The sequence below is a fragment of the Falco biarmicus genome, chromosome 9 (genome assembly GCF_023638135.1).
Source record: "Falco biarmicus isolate bFalBia1 chromosome 9, bFalBia1.pri, whole genome shotgun sequence".
In the NCBI taxonomy this organism is placed as follows: Eukaryota; Metazoa; Chordata; class Aves; order Falconiformes; family Falconidae; genus Falco; species Falco biarmicus.
The window spans coordinates 7,769,040-7,789,449 of NC_079296.1; the positions used below are offsets into that span (position 1 = coordinate 7,769,040).

The 20,410-nt window shown below is 49.7% G+C and overlaps 1 protein-coding gene across 1 annotated transcript in view; it reads right to left on the bottom strand.

The window, feature by feature from the left end:
• KCNT1 (potassium sodium-activated channel subfamily T member 1) overlaps nt 1–20,410 on the bottom strand; it is a 90,617-nt gene that overhangs the window by 62,509 nt on the left and 7,698 nt on the right. The window contains exon 2 of the mRNA XM_056351573.1: nt 11,853–12,032. Coding sequence (XP_056207548.1) covers nt 11,853–12,032 — 180 coding nt within the window. The remainder of the gene's footprint in view (nt 1–11,852; nt 12,033–20,410) is intronic.

A 20,410-nucleotide genomic window follows, 5' to 3' on the forward strand; every position in this document is an offset into this window, starting at 1 on the left:
AGCTGACATTTGCTAAACATCTTCACCACCTGCTCCCCAGAAACATTCCTCTCTCCTAGACAGCGGAGACATTTTTCTTGACAGCTCCTGCCATCGGGGAGCTAGCATGCACTCTGCCACTGAGCCATGGTGTTTGTGCTTCATGCTCGAACTGCTGCTTGGCACCCCAGCCATGGGTGCTGGATTCACAGGGGCACTGACCCGTGGCCAAGGCTCACAGAGGGCCAGCCAGGGCAAAGCAGCAGCACAGCATTTGGAGTCCAGTTCTCAAATGAATCTGCTTGTATCGATCTGAAGTCAGAAACTGATTGCAGCAAAGCTCAACCAAAGTAATGGCTTTGCTAATAGTCACCACCGGCATACCAGGAATGGGTATGAGACACACAGAAAGGCTCGATGAGTCTACCCACAGCCCAAAAAGTAATTGCTCTCTGCTAAAGGTAGCTGCTAAATTTGCAGAGCAACACTCCCGCTCCTGCGGGAGCCTGCGTGGGCTGCAGGAAACGCGGCAGAGTCACTAATCCAAACACAGCCGCTGTAGTACCGGCACTCGCTCCGCAGCCTCCCCGCTGCACTCCCCCACGGTTCCTTCCCGAAGACGCCGCAGACCTGCTGCCGTGCCGATCTGCAGCACTCGTGGATGGCGGCGACACCAGCCCGCCGGCTGGTGAGCGGGTCTGAGCAGCACGGAGCCCAAACAAGCTGCGCGAGGCACCTCAGGAGCCACAGCCTGCAAAGCGGAGAGCATGGGCATCGCCACACACGGGTGTTCGCATCACCACCACCCAAACCGAAGAAAATCCAGCCAATCTCCATCACAGATCAATCACAGATGATGTGGGGGGGTTCACCCAACCTTAAAATGAAACTTTTTTTTAAAAGCCTGCTGTTGTACCGGACAGCAGAGGCTGACAGTCACACCGTATCCGTGTCCATGCCGTGTTGCAGGAAAGCAACAAGCCCCAGCCTGGAGCAAGGAATTCGTCACGGTGCTCTGCAAACCAGGACCAGCGTGTGATGAAGAGCAAGCAGCACAAGAGGAAGAGGGGATACAACCTGCAGGCCCACATTTAACTCCAAGAGTTTCAACGGAAGGATGACAGCACCTTCCTCAGGAGCCCCGCACATTCCCAGGCAGGATCAGGGTGGGTGCAGGGGGAGCACAAGGACTGCTGCCCAGACAGGAGACACGGACGTACCCCTCCACATCCCCCCACACCCCACAGGCAGCATATCCAGCATCTCACACACAAACGCACCACACCAGTCAGCTTTATACAAAGCTACTACCAAAATCCAGAAGACAGGTGAGAGGGAAGACTCCTGGAAGGAAAAATGAAATCACAATTTTGCCCTGGGTTTGGAGAGTTTTGTTGGCTAGGAATCATTTTTGTGTTGTCCTCAAGAGGGCTCTACCACAGTATTTTGAAAGAGCAGCAGCAAAAATCATCTGTGACAAAGAAACTGTTGACAACAGTAGATGTGAAATCCGACTCGGCAAACCAACCGTGGCAGGGCACAGGGTTAGGGTCAGACACTGGACAGCCCTGCACGGGTCAGGGGAGCGATGCCACGTGGGTGAGAAAGTAGCTCGTGTCCAAGATGGGCACCCCCAAGCAAGCAAAGGGGGTTTGCAATGGCCACAGCGAACCCCTGCACTCTTCTCCATCGGTTTCATGCAACACCCAATGCCCCACCTGGGGACACAAACCCCTCCTGGGTAGTGCAAGGCTGCTCTGCTCCCTGAGGGAAGAGGTGAGGACTCAGTGCTGCTCCCCACACCACAACTGGGAGCAGCTCCAACGCCAGGCAGCCAGGGGAGCATTGGTTCCATCCTGCCCGAGCACACCGAGGCACGCAGCAGCATGCTGCTGTGAGGCAGCCACCACTGCACCAGCACCCAACTTTGCAAGCAGCAGTTGCACACCAAGCAAAAGCAGGTTATTTCTAAACTAACACATTCAAGTACAAGACCAGCTCCCCCTATTTTTTAGCTCACAACAGGCAAGACATTAACCAAAACAACAACCCTGCAAAGAGAAGAGGTGAATGAACCTCTTGGCTTCACCAAGGCAACACCTCACTGCGCATGTCCCCCGTCTCACCACACTTCAGTCTTGCACCCTTGAAGCAAATCGCTTATCTCGCTCATTTAATTAATTGCTGTTTCACTCCTTGTCTTACCCAGCTGACCCCACGAGCTGCCCACCGGTAATGGGCTCGCTTCAGCATATGCTGTTATCCTCAGCTTCCAGCACAATTCCTCCTTCCTTCCTTCGCTCCGGCTGCACCCACATCCTGGCCTGGCTCTGAACTCCCAAAGGCTGTGGCCGTGGCTACTTCTACATCATGCTACGCGTATATGCACGCCCACACAACTGCTGCAAAAAAGCAGGCAGAGAAAAACAACGATGACATAGGATTGGAGGGAGCATGAGCGAGATGCACCCTCTCCATTGCAAGAGGGATCCTATTCAATGGGGAAAAAAATCATAGAAAAACATAGAAAATAGAAAAATCAAAGGAAAAAACGCCTGTGTACAGGTACCTCACACGCAGCAAATACCATCTGACTGCAGAAACATTCATTCCTGAAGCAGAAGGCTTGCACCCAGCACCCAGGAACTAACCACAGAGTGCGTGCTTCGGAGATGTCACGGTCCCGATGTGTTTTGCCTGTCTGCAGACTTCGCTTTACAGCTTCCACTCACAGAACATCGCTTCTGTGTCCTGTTTGTCAGCAAACAGCATGGCCCCAGACAGACTCTTGACGAAAGATGATCAGAGGAGAACCAGATGGTCTGTATTTAGGAAGAAGACATAAGCAAGACCATGCAGCTGGGGCCCCGGTACCAGTCCAAAGAGGCAAAGCCAACTCAGAGCTCCTGGACAGCTGTGGACAGCCTTGCAGAGTGCGCCTGCCCCCTGCAACAAAAGTCTGATGTAGTTTTAGAACAGAAGACAACTCTTTAAAATGCCTGCAAGCTAACTGTTGCAAAGCCTTGCTTTGCCCACTGCTACAGGCTTCCTGCTTGAAGGGACAGGTTTTCTCAGAGAGGTTTGGAAAGCCTTTTTTTTTTGTCTTTAATCTGCTAGTAACTTGCTAATGTCCACAACCTATCTGTCCCACTGAGACTTAAGCCCCATATTTCAACTCTATCACCACAAACTCCTTCATTATTGATTATTTATGAACCAGAATAATTGAAGGGGGCATGCTGAAGCCTATCCGGGGGACCTGCAACCCTGGAAACCTCCTCCCAGCCCTCTGGCTGTGCAGGGGAGATTTTAAGACACCCACAATGAGGTTGTGGGGACAAGACAGGAGAGCAGAGACTGCCACCTCCCCACAGACCTTCACCCCCAGGGACCTGCCTTCTCTAGCAGGTTGGACTTTGATCATGTCCCTGCAGTACAGCAGCCCGCCGTGAATTGGTGCAAATGGCAACTAAATGCTCCACAAAGAAAAGAAATAAGGTCATGATAGCAGATGAAATTCAACATCATCATTTTACACAAAGTACGATGGAGCAATGTAATCTAAACTCTGAACTCTCTGAAAGATAAGCAAGAATGGAAGATAAAATTATTTTTATTGCAGCAATGCAGCAAATTAATAGAGTGGTAACAGAAGAAATCTCCAGATTCAGGGACTTGGAGGCTGGTGCTGCCAAGCCTTGCACTGCCCAGCAGCCTGCACTGCCAGCCTTTTGCAGGCAAGCTGCGGCCAGCACAGTTCTGTAGGGAGCTGGCAGGATGATCTGGACAGTGCCTGTATGACCTATATGAGCCCTCAGTCAGGAGGAATATGAGCTATTTTCTTTGCAAATTAATACCTACACCCTTGCTATGGATCCAAGAAAGTGCCAGTGGAGCAGCGGCAAGGAAATCTGCATTAGCCGCCGGGCTTCGGCAGGCAATGTGTTCACGTGTCTCTTGATAAGCAGAGCTGAAAACAGTAGACAATAAAGAATTAATCCTCTCTATTGGTGGAACTTCTTAGAAACAGAGATGTTTTGATTCAAATTTCAGGCCTTTTATTCCTCTCTAAACCCCTCTGCTGCATAGCCTACCACAAAATGAAGTCTCTGAGATGCTTTGCCTTACAGCAGAATGTATGGGGCGGAGGAGGGGGAGTTCACTAACCAATTTATTTAGGCTCTGCTTGTGATCTCTTTTACCATGACCACACAAGGGTCTAACAAGGGAGCAGATCACACCCAAGCAGAGCCAGCATTAGGACAGGGTTGGCTGCAGAAGGCAGCGATGGTGCGGCAGGAGTCAAGCCCCCATCTCCCCCGAGGCTGTGAGCGCGGGATGCCTGAGCTCCCTACATGCAGGCAGCCACCGAACAGTTTGTGCAGAAGAAAAGGAATGAGCACCACCTTCAGAACAGCAATAAATTATTTCCCTTGGGAACAAAGATGCAACTGTGATGAGACAAAGTGGTGGGAAAACATAGCAGAAAAATTTAATGCATTCTCTGCAATTACAGCTCCAGCTGCCAAGCTGTTTCTCACACTGTCACCACAGCAGCAGTGACAGCTTTGGTCTCAGCCTGACCCTCCACCCTCACCCAAGCCAATGGCAACGCTCCCATTGATTTCTGCAGGCACAGGGTTTTGCTCCGATGACAAATATCATTGTTTCTTTACCAGACCTGTGGACACAGACTGACATTCATGATGCTTCCCTGGTGCAAAAGGGACCCACATCCCTTGTAGATCTGTGCCAAGGTCTTACATGTAACCAAGTTTCTTCCATTGGCTTGCAGGTGATTTCTGTTCTCTGCTCTTTACCAGCAACTTGAAGCAGCCATCTATCTGAGCACTGGAGCTCCAGCAGGTCCCAGGCAGAAAGCTGCACCAGGAGACACTGGCAATGTCCCCACCAGGCTTCAGTCTCAAGCCAAGAACACGTGGAAGGAGATTTGCCCCAGCTAACCACGGCAGGACCCAAGACTTCAACATTTTCCATGCCACTCTGCACTCCATTTCCTCAGTTTCACTGCAGGAAAAGTTTTCCATTAGGACTTTCTGTGTGTCCTGTACAACTGGTCGAGGGGAGTAAAAATGCTTATTTAGCCAGTGTTTCGTTTTCCTTCAGCAAGGCCAATGTCAGCCACCCAAGTGATCCCCTGACAGCATGCCCACCTCACAGGGTGCCTGGAGACTGGGCGCTTGCTGCTAGATTAAGGGCTGTCACTCCTCCCCATGGCCCTGCCCTTCCCCTTTGCTCTTGCACACAACATGAGCCAAAAAAACAGATCCTCAGCTGGCGTAAGTCTCTGCCGGGACTACACCCACTGCCCTCAGCAGGGACCTGGCCCTCTGCCACCTTTGCTCGTGCTTTGCCCTTCACTGGGGCAGGTACTGTCACGAAACACGGTACACACCACTTTCCCCTTCAAGCCCAGCCTCCCAATAAATTGAATAGAAACGAAACTGAAAAAATAAACTGAAAAAAATACACCAGGGAGGGATGGAAACTCGAGCCCATAGTGTTAAATTGTGCTAAATAACTGAAAATCAGTGTTGTTCTTCCTTTTCATCAGGGCACAGCTGTACATACTGCAGCACTCCAGGGATATCTCCACTCATTCCACCAGACTGCTACATGCACTTATGTTTATTACTAGCAAGGGTCCATTACTGACAAAAAAACCAATATCCCTGAAAAGAGTAATGACATTCTTTTATAAAATAATAGATATAATTATGAGAGAAGTGTATTTCTTCTCTTACTCTATGACTTTCATAACTTTTCTAATATTCCTGTTGATGTCCAGGGGTTCCTGACTTAAGATGACTACTCAAAGGCAAACAAATTGCTACAAGGAAATAACCATTTTTAAAACTCCAAACAGCACTTCAATTAAGACATCGCATTAGTAATCATCACTGCAGCCTTTCAGAACAACTGAAAAAGCAAATCACAATTTAAGATGTTATCTATCATTAAAAGAAAAATATCTACAAACACAAGAGAACCCAAATCCTTTGTATAAAACTGCCCCAGGCTTCCAACATGCTCTTCACCCCAGTGTATCCCATCTGGAGCTGGGCTGAGGAATCCAGCGGCAACATATGTTGATTTTGCCTTTGTGAAGCGAGAGGACCTGCTGCAGCCCCCCTCGCTGGAGAGGACCTGACCACCCAGGACTGCAGAGTGCAGGCTTCCTGGTTACTCCTCCATGCAAGACAGTGGATGGGACTGGCAGCAGATTAAAGTAGGTCAACACCCTACCCCAGGTGCTTTTTCTCTACACTGCTACAAGCTCTGCTACTTTGGACCTAAGGCACCGTGCTTCAGAAGAGCCATGCGGGATGACTGGTGGTCTGGGATGATCCTGCCCCCTCATTCAGAGAGTAGGAATGAGCCCCATCAGAGCAGTGCAGTGTATACTGTCTGCCCCCCTAAGCTCTAGTGTTCCTGGCTGGCAGCATCTCCAACAACTTAGCTGGCACCTGGGGACTCAGCTTGGTCTTGTCCATAGCTTTGGTGACACAGCTGTAGGCATCTGCTTTGGAAAGAGCCACACCAGTATATGTCACTTGCCTGGATCAGCAGCAGCCCACACAGAGCAGCAATCCCTCCGACCAGAAGCAGTGGTACTGCTGCAGGCTGGCTGAGCTTTCAGGAGCAGCTGCAAGTACACACTTGCTTGGGTACTGGCAGACAGAAACTTTCCAACAAAGCATTGACTCAGGAAAACAGCCTAATCCAATTAATAAATGTTTTGCTTTTGCTTTGCCAGGTGGCAAAAGCAAAGGAGAAGCAATTCAATTCAAGTGGTCACACAGGCACTCCTAAGTTTCTGGTTTGGATCCCACCATCTTCACCAGTGTTATTTATCACTTGGTTTGGAGCTGGGCTCACACATCACAGCTGAGACTGAGTCACTCCTTGAGAGATTCCGCACAAAGCGCTGGTGGGAGACTGGGTCTTAACACCCTCTTGAAGGATGGGCATTAGACAATAAATACCTTTATCCTGCTTTCACAAGCAAGGGATCAAACTGCTGGGAGATGAAAAGCCTTCACCAGAGGGAATCTGTGGCACACAGGCATCAGAGCTGGATCTCCTAAATCCAAGTACAAACTTTCACAAGCGCAGATGGTACAGCCTGAACAGACATTGCAGTCCAGAACCTAAACCACTGGCCATTAGCTCACCATCACAGAAATAAATGTCTCTAACTTCTGGAAACAGACAGGAATTTTCAAATTAGCATCTGCATCTTCCAAATAAAATGAGAAAAATTGCCCATTAAATCAAATGGCAATGAAGTAGGGATTCAGCCACAGACATATTCAAGGAACCTGACACAGGGACACAAAACTGCCCAGCTCCATTAATGTAATGATGCATTTGATGAGGAAGTCACTTGGGGCATGTTAGCATGAAAACTGAAAGGATAAGATCCTATAAGCCTAATATTTCAGCACTCCAGTTTGTTTGTGCCAAGTATAATCCAACCTATGATTTAGAGCCACCACTCAGTGACAAATTCAAGATGCAAAGACCAGATCTCAGTTAACAGACTAAGAAGTTTTCCAAAGCTATCTAACCCTGAAGTAGAAACTTAAAAAAGAATTCGCCCCAGTTGTTCAAAGCCTCTCTTTTCTTGGTTATGCAACATTCAAAAAATCTTTGATTTGAAACAGGAGATGTTAAAATTTTTATAGAGTTGTCACTGAATTTGTCTGCACAGGCAGCTTTTCCAAACATCCCCATCCATCAAAATGATTCTTTGCTGATAATTAGCCTCAGAAAAATGCACTTAATCAAAGTGACATCCATTACTTTTTGCTACTGTAAATAGGACTGTGGCATCTAATGACGATTTTCTGGAAAGTATTCAGACTATTTAAATTAGGCAACAAATAAGCTTCTAATGGCACTTCTCTGAGATACAGTTTAATTTTATTTATGGGCTTTTTTAATACATGCCTCAACCCAGTTGTCAGCACTGTCCAAGAAAAGAGAATGCAGATCAAAAACTGCCATAGTCAGGACAGCAAAGATCAAAGGAATGCCACAGCTTGTGGTATAAAACAATATTTATCAATTCAGCAGATGTGCTTTCTCAGCTGCCTTTCATCAGCAAATACCAGTATTACTTCAGAACAGAAGCCTTCCTGACAGAGCCCAAACTTGCAGCATCCATGGGATGCTGCATTCAGCTCCTTCCCCCTTCCACCAGCACCCCTTGGCCTTGCTCCTACACACACAGGTACCTGTGCCTGGAGGATTCCCGTGGACAGAGGAATCATGTGCCAAGCACATGAAAGGGAAGCCAGGCACAAGCAGGTTTTGTGCCCCCAGTTCTTCACCTTCTTTTTGTTACAGGCTTGACATCTTAACCTCTGCCTTTACCACTATATTCCAGTGGTTCTGAGTGCTTTCATGACAGCAAAACATCAGTGAGATGAAAAACGCAATACTGCCATAAGAGAGCAGAAAAGATCTTTTTCTCCCAGTATTAACATTGACAAAACCTTCCAAAAAGAGGAAAAGAAACTTCTGAACCAGACAGGACTTATGCCAGACAACTGAGGCAACTGCAATGTTCCCCAAAAGAACCTTCTCTCCCCAAAGGAGAAATTACCTCCAGTTCCTGTAAGTGACATTTATGCCCTGAAACAACTGTTTGCGTCCTCTGGAAACTCAGAGCCAAATCACAGTTAATCCTGTTTCTAGAACCTAAAGACCTGCCTTGTAAAAAAGTCAAGCATAGTGTTTAAACAGAGTTGTACTGCACTGAAATACAGCTCAGCCAAGTCTTCCAGATGCCTCACGGTGGTGATTTCAAAGATGAATAAGAAGATGTTGGAAGAAGCACCTCCATCTTCCATTTGACAACTCTAGATTTGCTTGCCATTAGGCTTTTCTCCCTCTGTTGCACAAATCCATTTACCTTCCCCATTCCTCTTCTAGCCAGTCTTTTCCTGTTTGCTTCCTGGTTGATTTATTACCATCCTTCACACAACATTCAAAGTATTATTTTAATTCTCATGTCAATCAGCCTACCTGCCCAAGAGTAAGCCCTGCTTAGTTAGCCTGACTGCCTTCGCCTTTTGCATTCTAAAAAGGACAGGAAAGTAGGAGCAGCCTATTTTACTTATTCCACCTCATATTCACTGGTTAGTCCTTACAGTTCCTTGGGTTATCTGGACACGCTCTCTGTTCCTGTTATACCACAGCTCTCTAATTATCTACTTGTTCCAGCAAGCTCTTGTCTCCTCAAGCTCCAGCATTACCTCATTCTCTCATCTCAGCCCAGTGCTGGTGTCTCCTCAGCATCCTCTGTGATGAGGATGGATTAATACATCTCTAACAGAAGCAGTTCTAATTCCCCAGAAGCAGAGAAACCTGGATTCCCTATGGCTTCCTATCCTTTTAGGCTTCTGCTGACCCCAGAAACCTCCTCACTTTCATCGGCACGCTATCATTCTAGGGGAGTTTTTCAAAAAGACATATTTGAGACGCTAATATTTTTAGCATTGCTTTTATAAATAAATGAGTTATTTAGTGCTGTGGGTGTTTTCCTTCAGTGTTACATCTGTAAGTCCAATGTGCTCTATTTTACCATTCACAGTTCCTCATACTATGCATGTGGAGGAATTTTCCTCAGCACATTCCTGTCAATGCTGTAACAAAGCACTTCAAAGCATATCTCTGAGCTGCTTAGTATTTATAAGCACAGCAAAAAGGCTTTCTGCTTTTCATCTGCTAGCCTAAATCAGCTCCTTATTCATTTGATTTGGAACAGACTAATCTACTAGTCATAATTACTCCAGCAACTTGCTTCATCTGCAAGGTCCCAGTATCATTAACGACTTGGACTGAAACTGAAGCCTAACAGCAACACTTCCAAAAGCCTATGACAGTGGCACACCTCAATTCCCAGTGAGGTCAAGAGGACTGCATGTGAATAGCAAACGTGTGCTCATAGACTTGCATTCCCAAACACATTGTGAACTTTTCAATGTTTTCTAGATGAAGGGAAAAATCAAACAACTAAAAATATCAGCACACAAACCCAGTGAAACAAAGATACCTCGAGAAACAAGGCTAATGAATTTAACAAAATAATGCAGAGTATCTCCACACTAGAATTAAAGTGACATTCTGAATCAGAAACACTCAAATTAGAGGAAAATGAAGGTTAAGGGGTATACCAGTGAAACACAGAAAAAAGAATCTGCAGTTGCAGATTCTGTATTTCAGATCCATTTAAATACTTAAATATGAAAACTGTTAAAACTCTAAACTTCAAACTTATCCAAATGAACCATATCATAAACATTCTGCAATCCAGACATTTTCTGCAGCAAGAATTTCCTATCAACCTCTCATGTTATGCCATAAAACTGTATTAATGTTTAAGTGCCTGTTAAGAAATCTGGGCTTTTTATTACAGACTCATTTTTGAGATAGATCAATTCTCACGCAGCTAGAAAAGTTAGGAACACTTATTTAGAACATCTGTCAATCCCACATTCTCAAAGTCCAGTTAATTTTTTTTGTTTGCATGACAATCGTACACATTAAAAAAATGACATTATCTTTTAACACAGATGCACAAAAGCCTTGATGCAGGTGTATGAAATATACAGCAGCTATCCAAAGGCTAATTCACCAGCAATTAAAGGTGGTGGGTTTTTTTAACAAGAGTTACATCTCTCTCTGTGTACATCATGCAATTAATTGGTGGGAGAAGATGACAATCTTACTGACTCCCCATTAGTACTGTAGCTCCTTGAACTTTATGATATGAACAGAGTTGAAGGGAGGGTTGTTCTTGTCCCTCTCCATCTAACTGCTCTGCTCATGGAATTCACTTGCCATTCAGGCCATTGCTCCTTTTGCTTTAGCTTGCTCAACATGGTAATAAATCCCTGCCAGCCAGTACAGAAATAGCAGGCTTGGTGCTCAACCCATAAAGGCCATTTCTCTAGACAGCGCAACAAAGGGAGAGTTGTACCACATCCACAGCAGCTCTTTAGAGTTACTCCGCTCCCATCAGCATCGCCTGCTGCAAAGACAGCCTCTGAGAATAGCCTGGATGAGCCTTACCCCCTAAATAAATCTATGTGCTCAGCCCAAACTCTGCATAGGGCTTAACAGGGAGTTTCACCAGCCTCTCACATCACCAACCGTATCCCACGCATCTCCCGGACAGTGGCCCCTTTTCAACCTTGCCAACCCCTGACGGGACTCCCAGACACAGCAAGCTGTCCAGCACACCCACACACCTCAATGTCTTCTGGCCCAGTAAACCCACAACTCCCGATGTCCAGCAGCTCTGGCACGTCCACCAGCTCTGGAACACCCACACGATCCCGGTGCCTACTATCCAAGGCATCCCCCCACGCACCCCCGTTGGCCTCCATCCCCAGCACACCCACGCACATCCTAGTGCCCCCTCGCCCGGGCATGCCCACTGGCTCCTGCGCACACTTCCCAGTGCCCACAGACTCCCAGCGCTCCCGCATCCCAACGCCCGCCAGCCGCTGCGGGCCCGTAACCCCCCCGCGCCCCCAGGCCGCCGCGCCGGGGCCGGCTGTCAGCACCGCGGAGAGCTCCGCGCCGCGGGGATCAGCACCGCGGAGAGCTCCGCACCGGCGCGGTTCAGCACCGCGGAGAGCTCCGTGCCCCCCGCCCCCTCCCCCCCCGGTGGGGGTCCTCCCCGGAGCGGGGGTGTCCGCGTGTGTGCCAGGTACGTGTCCCCAGCCCCAGGTGTGTGTCCCCAGCCCCGGGGAGCGTGTGTCCCCAGGCATGTGGCTGTCTCCTTCCCCTGCTCCCGGTCTGTCCCCACGCCCCCGTCCCCCCCGTGCGCCCCGAACCTGTCGTCGCTCTGGAAGGTCTGGTCCCCCAGCAGCAGATCGCGGAAGCGGTACCGGGGCGGCAGAGGCAGCACCTCGGACTCCAGCTCCGTCATCTTCAGGGCGGCGATGTCCAGAATGACCCCGCTCTTGCAGCTCCCACCGCCGTCCCCGTCGCCGCAGCCGCCGGGCGACGAGAGCCTGCGGGAGAAAAGGGGGCAGCGGCAATGTTGGGGGGGGGGGGGGGGGGGGGGGGGCGCCCTGCCCTGCCCTGCCCAACCCCGCCGCCCGCCCCGGCACCTCCTCCGGGGCCGGCCCCACGCAACCCGCACCCAGCACGCACCGCCCGGCGCTGCCCCGAACCGCGCCCCCCGCGCCGGGAGAGGCTGGCAGCCCGCCGGCTGCGATTACATTGCGGGGCAGGCGGCGGTGCCCCCCCTGCAGAACGCTCCCCCCGGGGGCATGAGTGGCGAGGGGCTCTGCCGGCCTCAGGCGAAGGGCCGGCGGGGTGGGCTCGGCGCGGAGCGCGGTCCCTCGGAGCGCCCCGCAGCCCGCTGCACAGGGCAGCGCTGGGCACAGGACATTTGCTCTTCAGCAGGCGAAAAACGGAGAGCAAGAGGAGCCAATGGAGAAGCCCATTCGCCAGGAGAGAATAAAACCGCTCGCAAGATAGATGTACAGCTGACAACCCAGCCCAGATCCACCCCCAGCCTCCCCCCGCCTTCCCCGACAAAGAAAAGTACGGATGGGAGGCAGCCAAGGCAATGGCTCCACAACCGTGCTGGAAGCAGAAGCACAACCTTCTCTCTGGACTTAAATCATCTGAACAGCCCCAGTATTAAACGAGAAACTGCAAACACTGATGAGTCAGTCATCTGTCCAGCTGCCAAGTGTCGTGGCCGGGAGGATAGATCACCCCTCCCTTGGCATGCTGATGTCTCCGATCAAGGGACAGGGGGATTGCGATGCCTGGAAGAGACCCAAGGTGATTGCTTGGACAGACAGCTACATGCAGCCTGCCCAGCCACACAGGAAAGAGGTGAAACTCAACCAGCTCTCAACTACCGTTTCAGAGTGTTAAGAGCTTGTCTTAGGTCTCCTTTTTCAAACAACATTCACCAACCAGAACATGGGTACAACACTGCTCCCCACGTCAGCTAGAGCTACTGATTATAACAGATCAGGGTTAAGCTGAAACCTCCTTTCACAAGGCAACAAAGTCATTCCATGCTGTAAAGCCAGCATACAGACACACGGCAAGCTCACAAGTCCTGATTGTTTGGGTTCTGGCTTCACCAGTGAAAGCTATCAGTGCCATGACAGGAACTCCGATTTCATAAACCCTTTATGGAAAGTGGGAAGGAGAGGGAGAGCTTGGAAGAGGAGATGTGGTGCCTCTGCAGTGAGCTGATGCATTGTCCCTCACATGTAACTTTGGAGTGTGAAGCAGGCAAATCGCTGAAAGGCTTCAACTCCTGTCAGATGTACTTCCAAGGGTCTCACCCAAAGCCTCTCCAACCCACTCCTACCGCCTTCCCACAGCTTTGCCACCAGTACATGCTGCATAAGCTATATACAGGCAAAAGAGCTCCAGATTAATACTAAACTGGCAATAAGGAGCTTTTTTATTTGTATTTTTTAAATGTAGGGGCTTTGCCGCTGGCTGCAGAGATGTGATCTGAGGCTCCTCAGACTGTCTTCTACTTTTAACAACTCAAACCCCTGTAAATAAGTTCCCAGCTGACCAGGTTCCAAAGTCCTTATCAGCCATTGTTTCCGAGTTTCTGGAAGAGCAACCAGCATGCAAAATTTCTGCTGAACACAGCCCCAGAAGGCAACGCAGCTCACTGTCAGCGCTTCAGGTGATTTTCACTGATGATTTTTGCCACTGAATTCTCTGCCCCCAGAGCTTTTCAATTCCTTTTAGCTGCCATATGCACACAGCAGCCAAGGCTCTGCACTGAGTAACGCATCTGTGCAGGGCCTTGGGCATCAGGGAGGTTATTCTGTGATATACATTGATCCAAAACATGGTCTTTAAGAGAAATCAAGCCAAACTCCTGTCAACTCAAGGACTCCTGCTGGATTGACTAATACAAACAGAATCTAGCTGACCATCTCTAGCTCCCATTGCAAAGGAGGATCTAACATTAACCTAATCACAAAAAAACCCACAGTTAAGTCTTTCCTCTTAGACCTCAACTATGATAAATTACACCAAAAGCACCGTTTCTCCAGGCCACTCCCAGAGAAGTTCCAGCCCAGTTGTGATTTCTTAATGCTATGAGGCCAGGACAGCAACTGGACTTTCAGAGATAGAAAATACAAATTCTTAAAAATCATCTACTTTCTTATTAAACAGCATACTTTAAAGCAGGGAGCCAGGTGCCTAACTCCAAACGTGGGTGATTATAATCGCATTTGAAGGAGACTGTAACACACAGCCATCTCCATTGATCATTAAACGCCTATTTGAAGGAGCATGTTGTTGCTTTCCCAGGGGAAAGGCCAAGTGCTACAGCTGCACGGCCACAGCCACACCGACTGCCATGTGGAAAGGGCATCTTTACACAGAGCTGCCAGCCTGTCTTGCACTCCACACAGCTCCCACTGCCTGAGGGCCAGGCAGGCAGGTCCACTGAAAGCTAAGGCTGCTCAGAGCTATACACAACCATCCTCTTCAAATGTCAAACACTTGTCCTTGGGTTTTTTTAAACTCCACATGATTCTTTTCAAAACCAATTAGTCCATCTCTTTTGGCCTCAGCTTCTGGGTCAGATTAATGAAACAATGCAAATATTTACCACTGTCCTTCATTAGCGTTAAGAAATTATAGTAAAATCCAATTGTATCAGTACCTCTGGAAACACAGTTTCTGCTATGTATTTGCATCTGAGTTTTTTCTCCCATCTGCAGTAGCAGCTACATTTCGAACATACTCTTTTTTTATTCTCGCATATGAAATCATTCAGAATTTTAAAAATTTGGCACATTTGTTTATTCTGGATGAAAGTTCAGTAACACAAATATTGCATGCACCTATCTGATAAAGATGTCTATCAATTACACAGTGACTTTAAGATCTGTTGCACATCAGTGTCTTAGAAAAAAGTGCTCCTGCACACACTGCACAGAGATCTCCTGACATCGGCACAGAATTTGCAACCCTCCTCTCCGCCCAAACATAGGGATTCTGAGCTATAGAAATGCCACAGCAACCCGGCTACTTCTTCAAAGCAATAGTGGCATAAAATAAAAAATGCATGAACAAGCTTGTTTATTGCATAGTCTTCAAATACTACTGGGGGAAAAAAAAAATCCCAAAGTGGTTTATAGCTAAATACAGGACTGCAGCTTTATTTTTATCATCCCTTTCCTTCCTTCCTCCAGAACCATGTACCACTAAAAATGCACGCTGTAATCAGCATATGGAAACCTCAACACTATTCCACTTTCTCGCTACGACACCGTCTCTCCCCCAGCTTGGCCAGCTCCCCAGCAGCGATCAGCACGCCGGGAGGGGGACACCCTACTGCTCAGCCTCTTGGGAACACGGGAACGGGGATCAAGCCGAATGTGATTCAAACCAGATCTCCCCATTGATCTCTCCTACCATTAAACTGCAGCTAGACACAGTCACCATCCCAGCATTTAGCAAACACAACTGCCCCTTGGAGCATGCTCTAGCAGGAACCTCAGAGCTGCACCAACCTTGGGTTTCTTCAGCAAGCTTTCTCATGTGTGGGCTGGTCGCAATCACATTTTTCCCTTGCTGTATTTCCACCTGGGGCACACAGAAAAGCTGCACTGCTGCCAGCACCATCCTCCGAGACTGGGATTCCAGGCAGAAGACCAGTGACAGCCCACACATCTGCTTGTGTCAGCTGGGGCTATGCCTGGCCATGGGGGCTCTGCAATGTGCATGCCCTGTGGAGCTCACCAGAGGCTATCTGGGGTCCCAGTACCCAAGAGACAGCTTTGCTTCAGTTGGAACTCTACGGGCTTGCAGCTTGTTGCAATGTATTTTAGGGTTTTTGTTATTATTCTTGACTATATATGTCAAAGAAGAGGAAGGACGCAACCCAAGTTCCTCTTCTGCTTCCTTGCATGCTACACACCACAGAAACCACAGAGCATCCTCCTGCTTCCCACCACAAACCAACCCCAAGCCACTCAGGGTCATCAACAGATCCCAGAATCCTACGTTCTGGTACCTGCATGACGCAAGTGCCCCAACCTGCCAGGCACCATCAGGAGCTCCAAAGCTCTCAGTGACACCCCCTTACTGAAGGCCTCCCCCAAGTGCCTTTCCCTTCCTCCTAGGGGCTGGGGTGTGCAAACAGCAGAAACAGCTGAACCTCCATTTGGGGCAAATTTTTGCATAGTCTACAGTCTAAATCCCTCCTCTCCCACTACTCCACGCTGTAAAAGGAGCCAGAGGTGTGAGGTCCTGCTGGCAGCTGTCTGTGCCAACTCCATCCTGTCTCCAGCAGGATCCCCAGGGAGTCTGGATGTGTAGCCAGGAGAGCAGGTACCTTGTGACCAAGCTCAACATCCCCCAGGCAAAACCACTTTTCCTCAAGATTTGGTACCCAGCACGTACTGCAACACTGCAGCCAGCTGCTGCTATGCCTCCTGTCACCTCTAACAGGACAGAAAGGACAACCCCTGGCTGACAGCAATGGTGGCACGAGAGTTAGACGCAGGGTCTGACCTTTCTCTTGCTGTCTGAAAAGGCATAGGGCTGTGGTACAACTTCTTAGAGGCAAAGCCAGCCTGGCCATCACCATGGCGAGGCTAAATCCAGCTTTTTGGGCAGCAGACAGGCACTGGTGGGGCAGGAGCCCCCAGCTGCTCTTTGCTGGCCCAGATCCACCATAGGGCAGCAGCGTCTAGATTGTACTCAAGGGATGGGATACTTCTTACAAGGGCTTGCAGAGCCAGCCTGCCCCAGGGCAGCAAGGACCCTGCCATGTCTTCTCCTTGCCACAGCGTTTCACCAGCTGTGGCTGCAGAATCTGGCCCTGCATCCTTGGTCCACCAGCGAAGGTGAGCTCAGCTGCCGCCAGGCTCTCAGAGCCTATCTGGTGAACAAAGCCACACAGGAAATTCTGCTCTTTCTTTTTCTATATTTATTAAAACACACACAATCATCTTCTATTTGTTTCTCCTCCCACAGCTCTTATGGTTACCGGGTTACAGTTGTTCCCCTCCTCTCTTTTTGGTTTTTGGTTTTTTCCTCTGAGTGACTTCCCTGTGGGGTCTCCTAATGGCCCAAGTACGTGGGGAGACGCATGCTCGGCCTGCAGAGCTGGGCTGGAAGGCAGCCCCCTGCTCTGCACCAGTGACACACAACTGCTGCAGGCGTTGGCACTGCTGCCCAGATGGAGGAGAGGGCAAAGACCACGCAGGGAAGGAAAACAACAGATCTGCACACGCGTGGGCAAACACATGTGCAGGCTCGGTCCCATGACAGGCATCTCACGCACCATCACCCTTCCCCAGACAGCTCAGCAGCTTTCAGGGCAGGGTTTCCCTGCAGGGGTGTCCCTGTGGAAGAGTTGGGGTGCTCGTTTCAGGCACAGAGCTCTTCCTCTGCTACCCCCTCAGCAGCACACATTCTCTGTCCCTGGGAGCACCAGCTAACATCACTGTCGGTTATGTCTCAGCTTGACAGATGAAGAGCCCCAGATTCTTATCCCACCGTATCCTCTCTCTCCCCCAGAGGTCACACAGTGACCCAGTAATGCCGTTCATAGAGATCAGTAGTTCTGGAATGCAGATGATGTGTCCAGAGCCACGGGAGGGTCCTGTACCCTCCAGGTACCTCAATGACCTTCTGAGAGGAGCCGTGCTGGGGAGGAACACCCACGCAGGCCGGGTGATAGGGTTTTCCCCCCTCCTGAATATAGCATTAAAAACATCTATTCCATTTTCAAAGCACAAATCCCATAACCAAGTGATAAATCATTGCAAACAGAATTGACTGCCGACCTTAACAAGAAACACAAATGCTGCCGGCTGCACGGGCAGAGCCTGCCCCTGCCACACCTACGTGGAACAACCACAGGAAAGGACCATTTATTGCAGGCAGCCCCACAGATGAAACCAGGGGGACAGGAATGATGAACTCATGAACTTGCAAAGTTACTCTCTGATATTGTATGGAAAAAAGCTAAAAAGATCAGCACTAAAGCCCCAGGCACTAACACCCTGAGCTTGGTATGGAAAAGGGGAATCAGGGAAAGATGGGGGGGTCTATTTCTTTGAATAAGATCATTTTCTCTACTTCACAAACACTTCTGTGGCCACAAGCATCCACCTTCCATCTCAGTTGTTTTGTCAGCTTCTTGTCACTTATATGATGGTCATGGATTTAATACTTTTTGATTCAAAGAGTTTAAAGTGCTCTGAGGGACATAAACAAGCCCATCATAACATCCAAGCCATCATTTCCAGATACTCTGAGCAGCTTTGGCCCAAATCATGTTTTGTGGGTACAACACCTGCAGAACACACATACACACACAGATGTACGCACACAATATATGAAGCACTCAGTCTCCCAGATGAAACTCCTGCATCTAAATTTACATCTCCACAGACAGTCGGACTGCTCACATCAGGGGCTGCTGTTGGTCCAAACTTCTACAGAACTGCTGAGCCCCGTGACAAACCCATCCATCGTTTCACTTGCGACAAGCACAGGCAATTTAGCACCACAGGCCTCATGGAAAGATTAGCATTTTGTGTATTTCATGTTGAAAATTAACAGGAAGCATGAGTCAGTGCAAAGCTCCACAAGCCTTCCTCCCGCTGGCAATGCTATTTTCTAGAAGATATAAGTAGAAATTGTACCCTCCAGGTCCAGAGCCGTTTTTCTTATTAGACAACCCTGTATTAGCAATTCAGCCCCATGTCTCCCCATTCCCTTCTGACCTGATGCACGTGTACGCCTTGTACAACAGGACAAAACTCAGGGAAGGCAAAGCCCCGCTGAGAAACCTTTTCACTCCTCTCTGATCCCAACAGCAGCACATCAAGCAGACGAGTGGCACAGGCAGGCTCAGCTCCTCCAGCTCTGACAGCTGGGAGGCCAGTGAAGCCATCCATTGGTGGCCCTGCCAAGGGCAAGGGAGCCAGGAGGAGCAAGCCACAGCCAGCCCCTTCCTCAAGAGCATCCTGCAAGGAGGGCCTGGGCAGTGCTGGGGTGCTTCCAAAGGTAAACCAGTCATGGTGATGTCCCTGGTGACTGCAAAGCCTCAGTGACACTGGGAGGAAGGAGGGAGGGGAAGAACATCCTACACAGCCTTGGCTCCTGGCAGCTGGGGGGACTTGGTTCCTCTCCTCAAGGCTGGGCTGGGGCTGCCACATGGCCAGGTTTCATCCCTTGACGTGCACCTCGTTCTGCAGCACACTACCTTGATCCCAATGCCTTCCTGACACCCATCCCTGCGCTCCCGCTCTCTGTTCCTCTGCCAGAGGCACAGGTATGTGCCACGGTGGGGAGGGGACAGAGGGGACACCCGCAGCCCTGGGAGCCCTTTCTACCTGTGCACCAAGCCTCCCGTTTCCCCCTCGCTATTTTACTTCTGGCATTGCATGTCCCATCCTTCCCTTTTGCAGAGGTTTGTGAGACAACTGCAACCGTGTGGGATGAAGAACAGGCTGAAGATGGCAGGGGAGGGCTGATGGGGAGGAGGATGAGAAGCACAGGAGAAGGCATGCACCATGGGCCACCCACAGCAAGCCCAAACTCCCATCCCTTAGCAAGAGTGCATTGCAAACATTGATGCAATTCAAAAAACACCCCCCAACTTCTGGCAGCAAACAGGCTTCAGCCCCTCTCAAAGAACCTCCTGGAAGGAAAAGGCACTTGTCTCCTCATCTTTGCTTGGCAACATTAAGTAGTACCAAAAGAAAAAGCTGAAGAAAGTGCAGCGGCTAGTGGAGGGAACCAACCTGGGCTCCAGCTCCCAAGCCCACCAGCTTCCAGGCACCACTGAATTCTCAGGGGTTTTGATTTTGTGACCACTGTGTCTGTCACCCAGATGCCGGTGCCCAGGGCAGAGCAGGACACAGGACACTTGCAAATCAAGTGCAAGGCAGCTCGGATGATCACTTACAGCACAACAAGCCGACACCTGCTTTCCTAAGGCCACAGCTCTGCCCCGACCCCAGTGTCCTTGGGCAAGGGTCCCCAGGGTCTCGCTCCTGCAGCCAGGAGGGCTCCTGCTGCAGGAGGATGGGCAGGACCTCCCTCGCTTGCCTTCCTCCAGAGGTGAAGATTCCCCACGGGAGGCAAACCACTGACACCAGGGATCTGCAGCCAAGGATAGGACAGGCACAACGCTCCAGCCAAGCTCTGCCTGCAGCCAGCCACCCAGCCCCACCCTTCCCTCCAGGGACAGGCTCAGGAGCACCCACAGCATCCTTCCCAGCATCTCGGCCATGCGCAGCCTCAGAAGGAGGGGAAAATCCAAAACACACTCAGCCTGCTGAGGCAAAGTCACTAACCCTGCTGGAAAACTCCTGACCCAGCAATCTTCAGGGCTATTTATGGATTAAAACATTAAAGT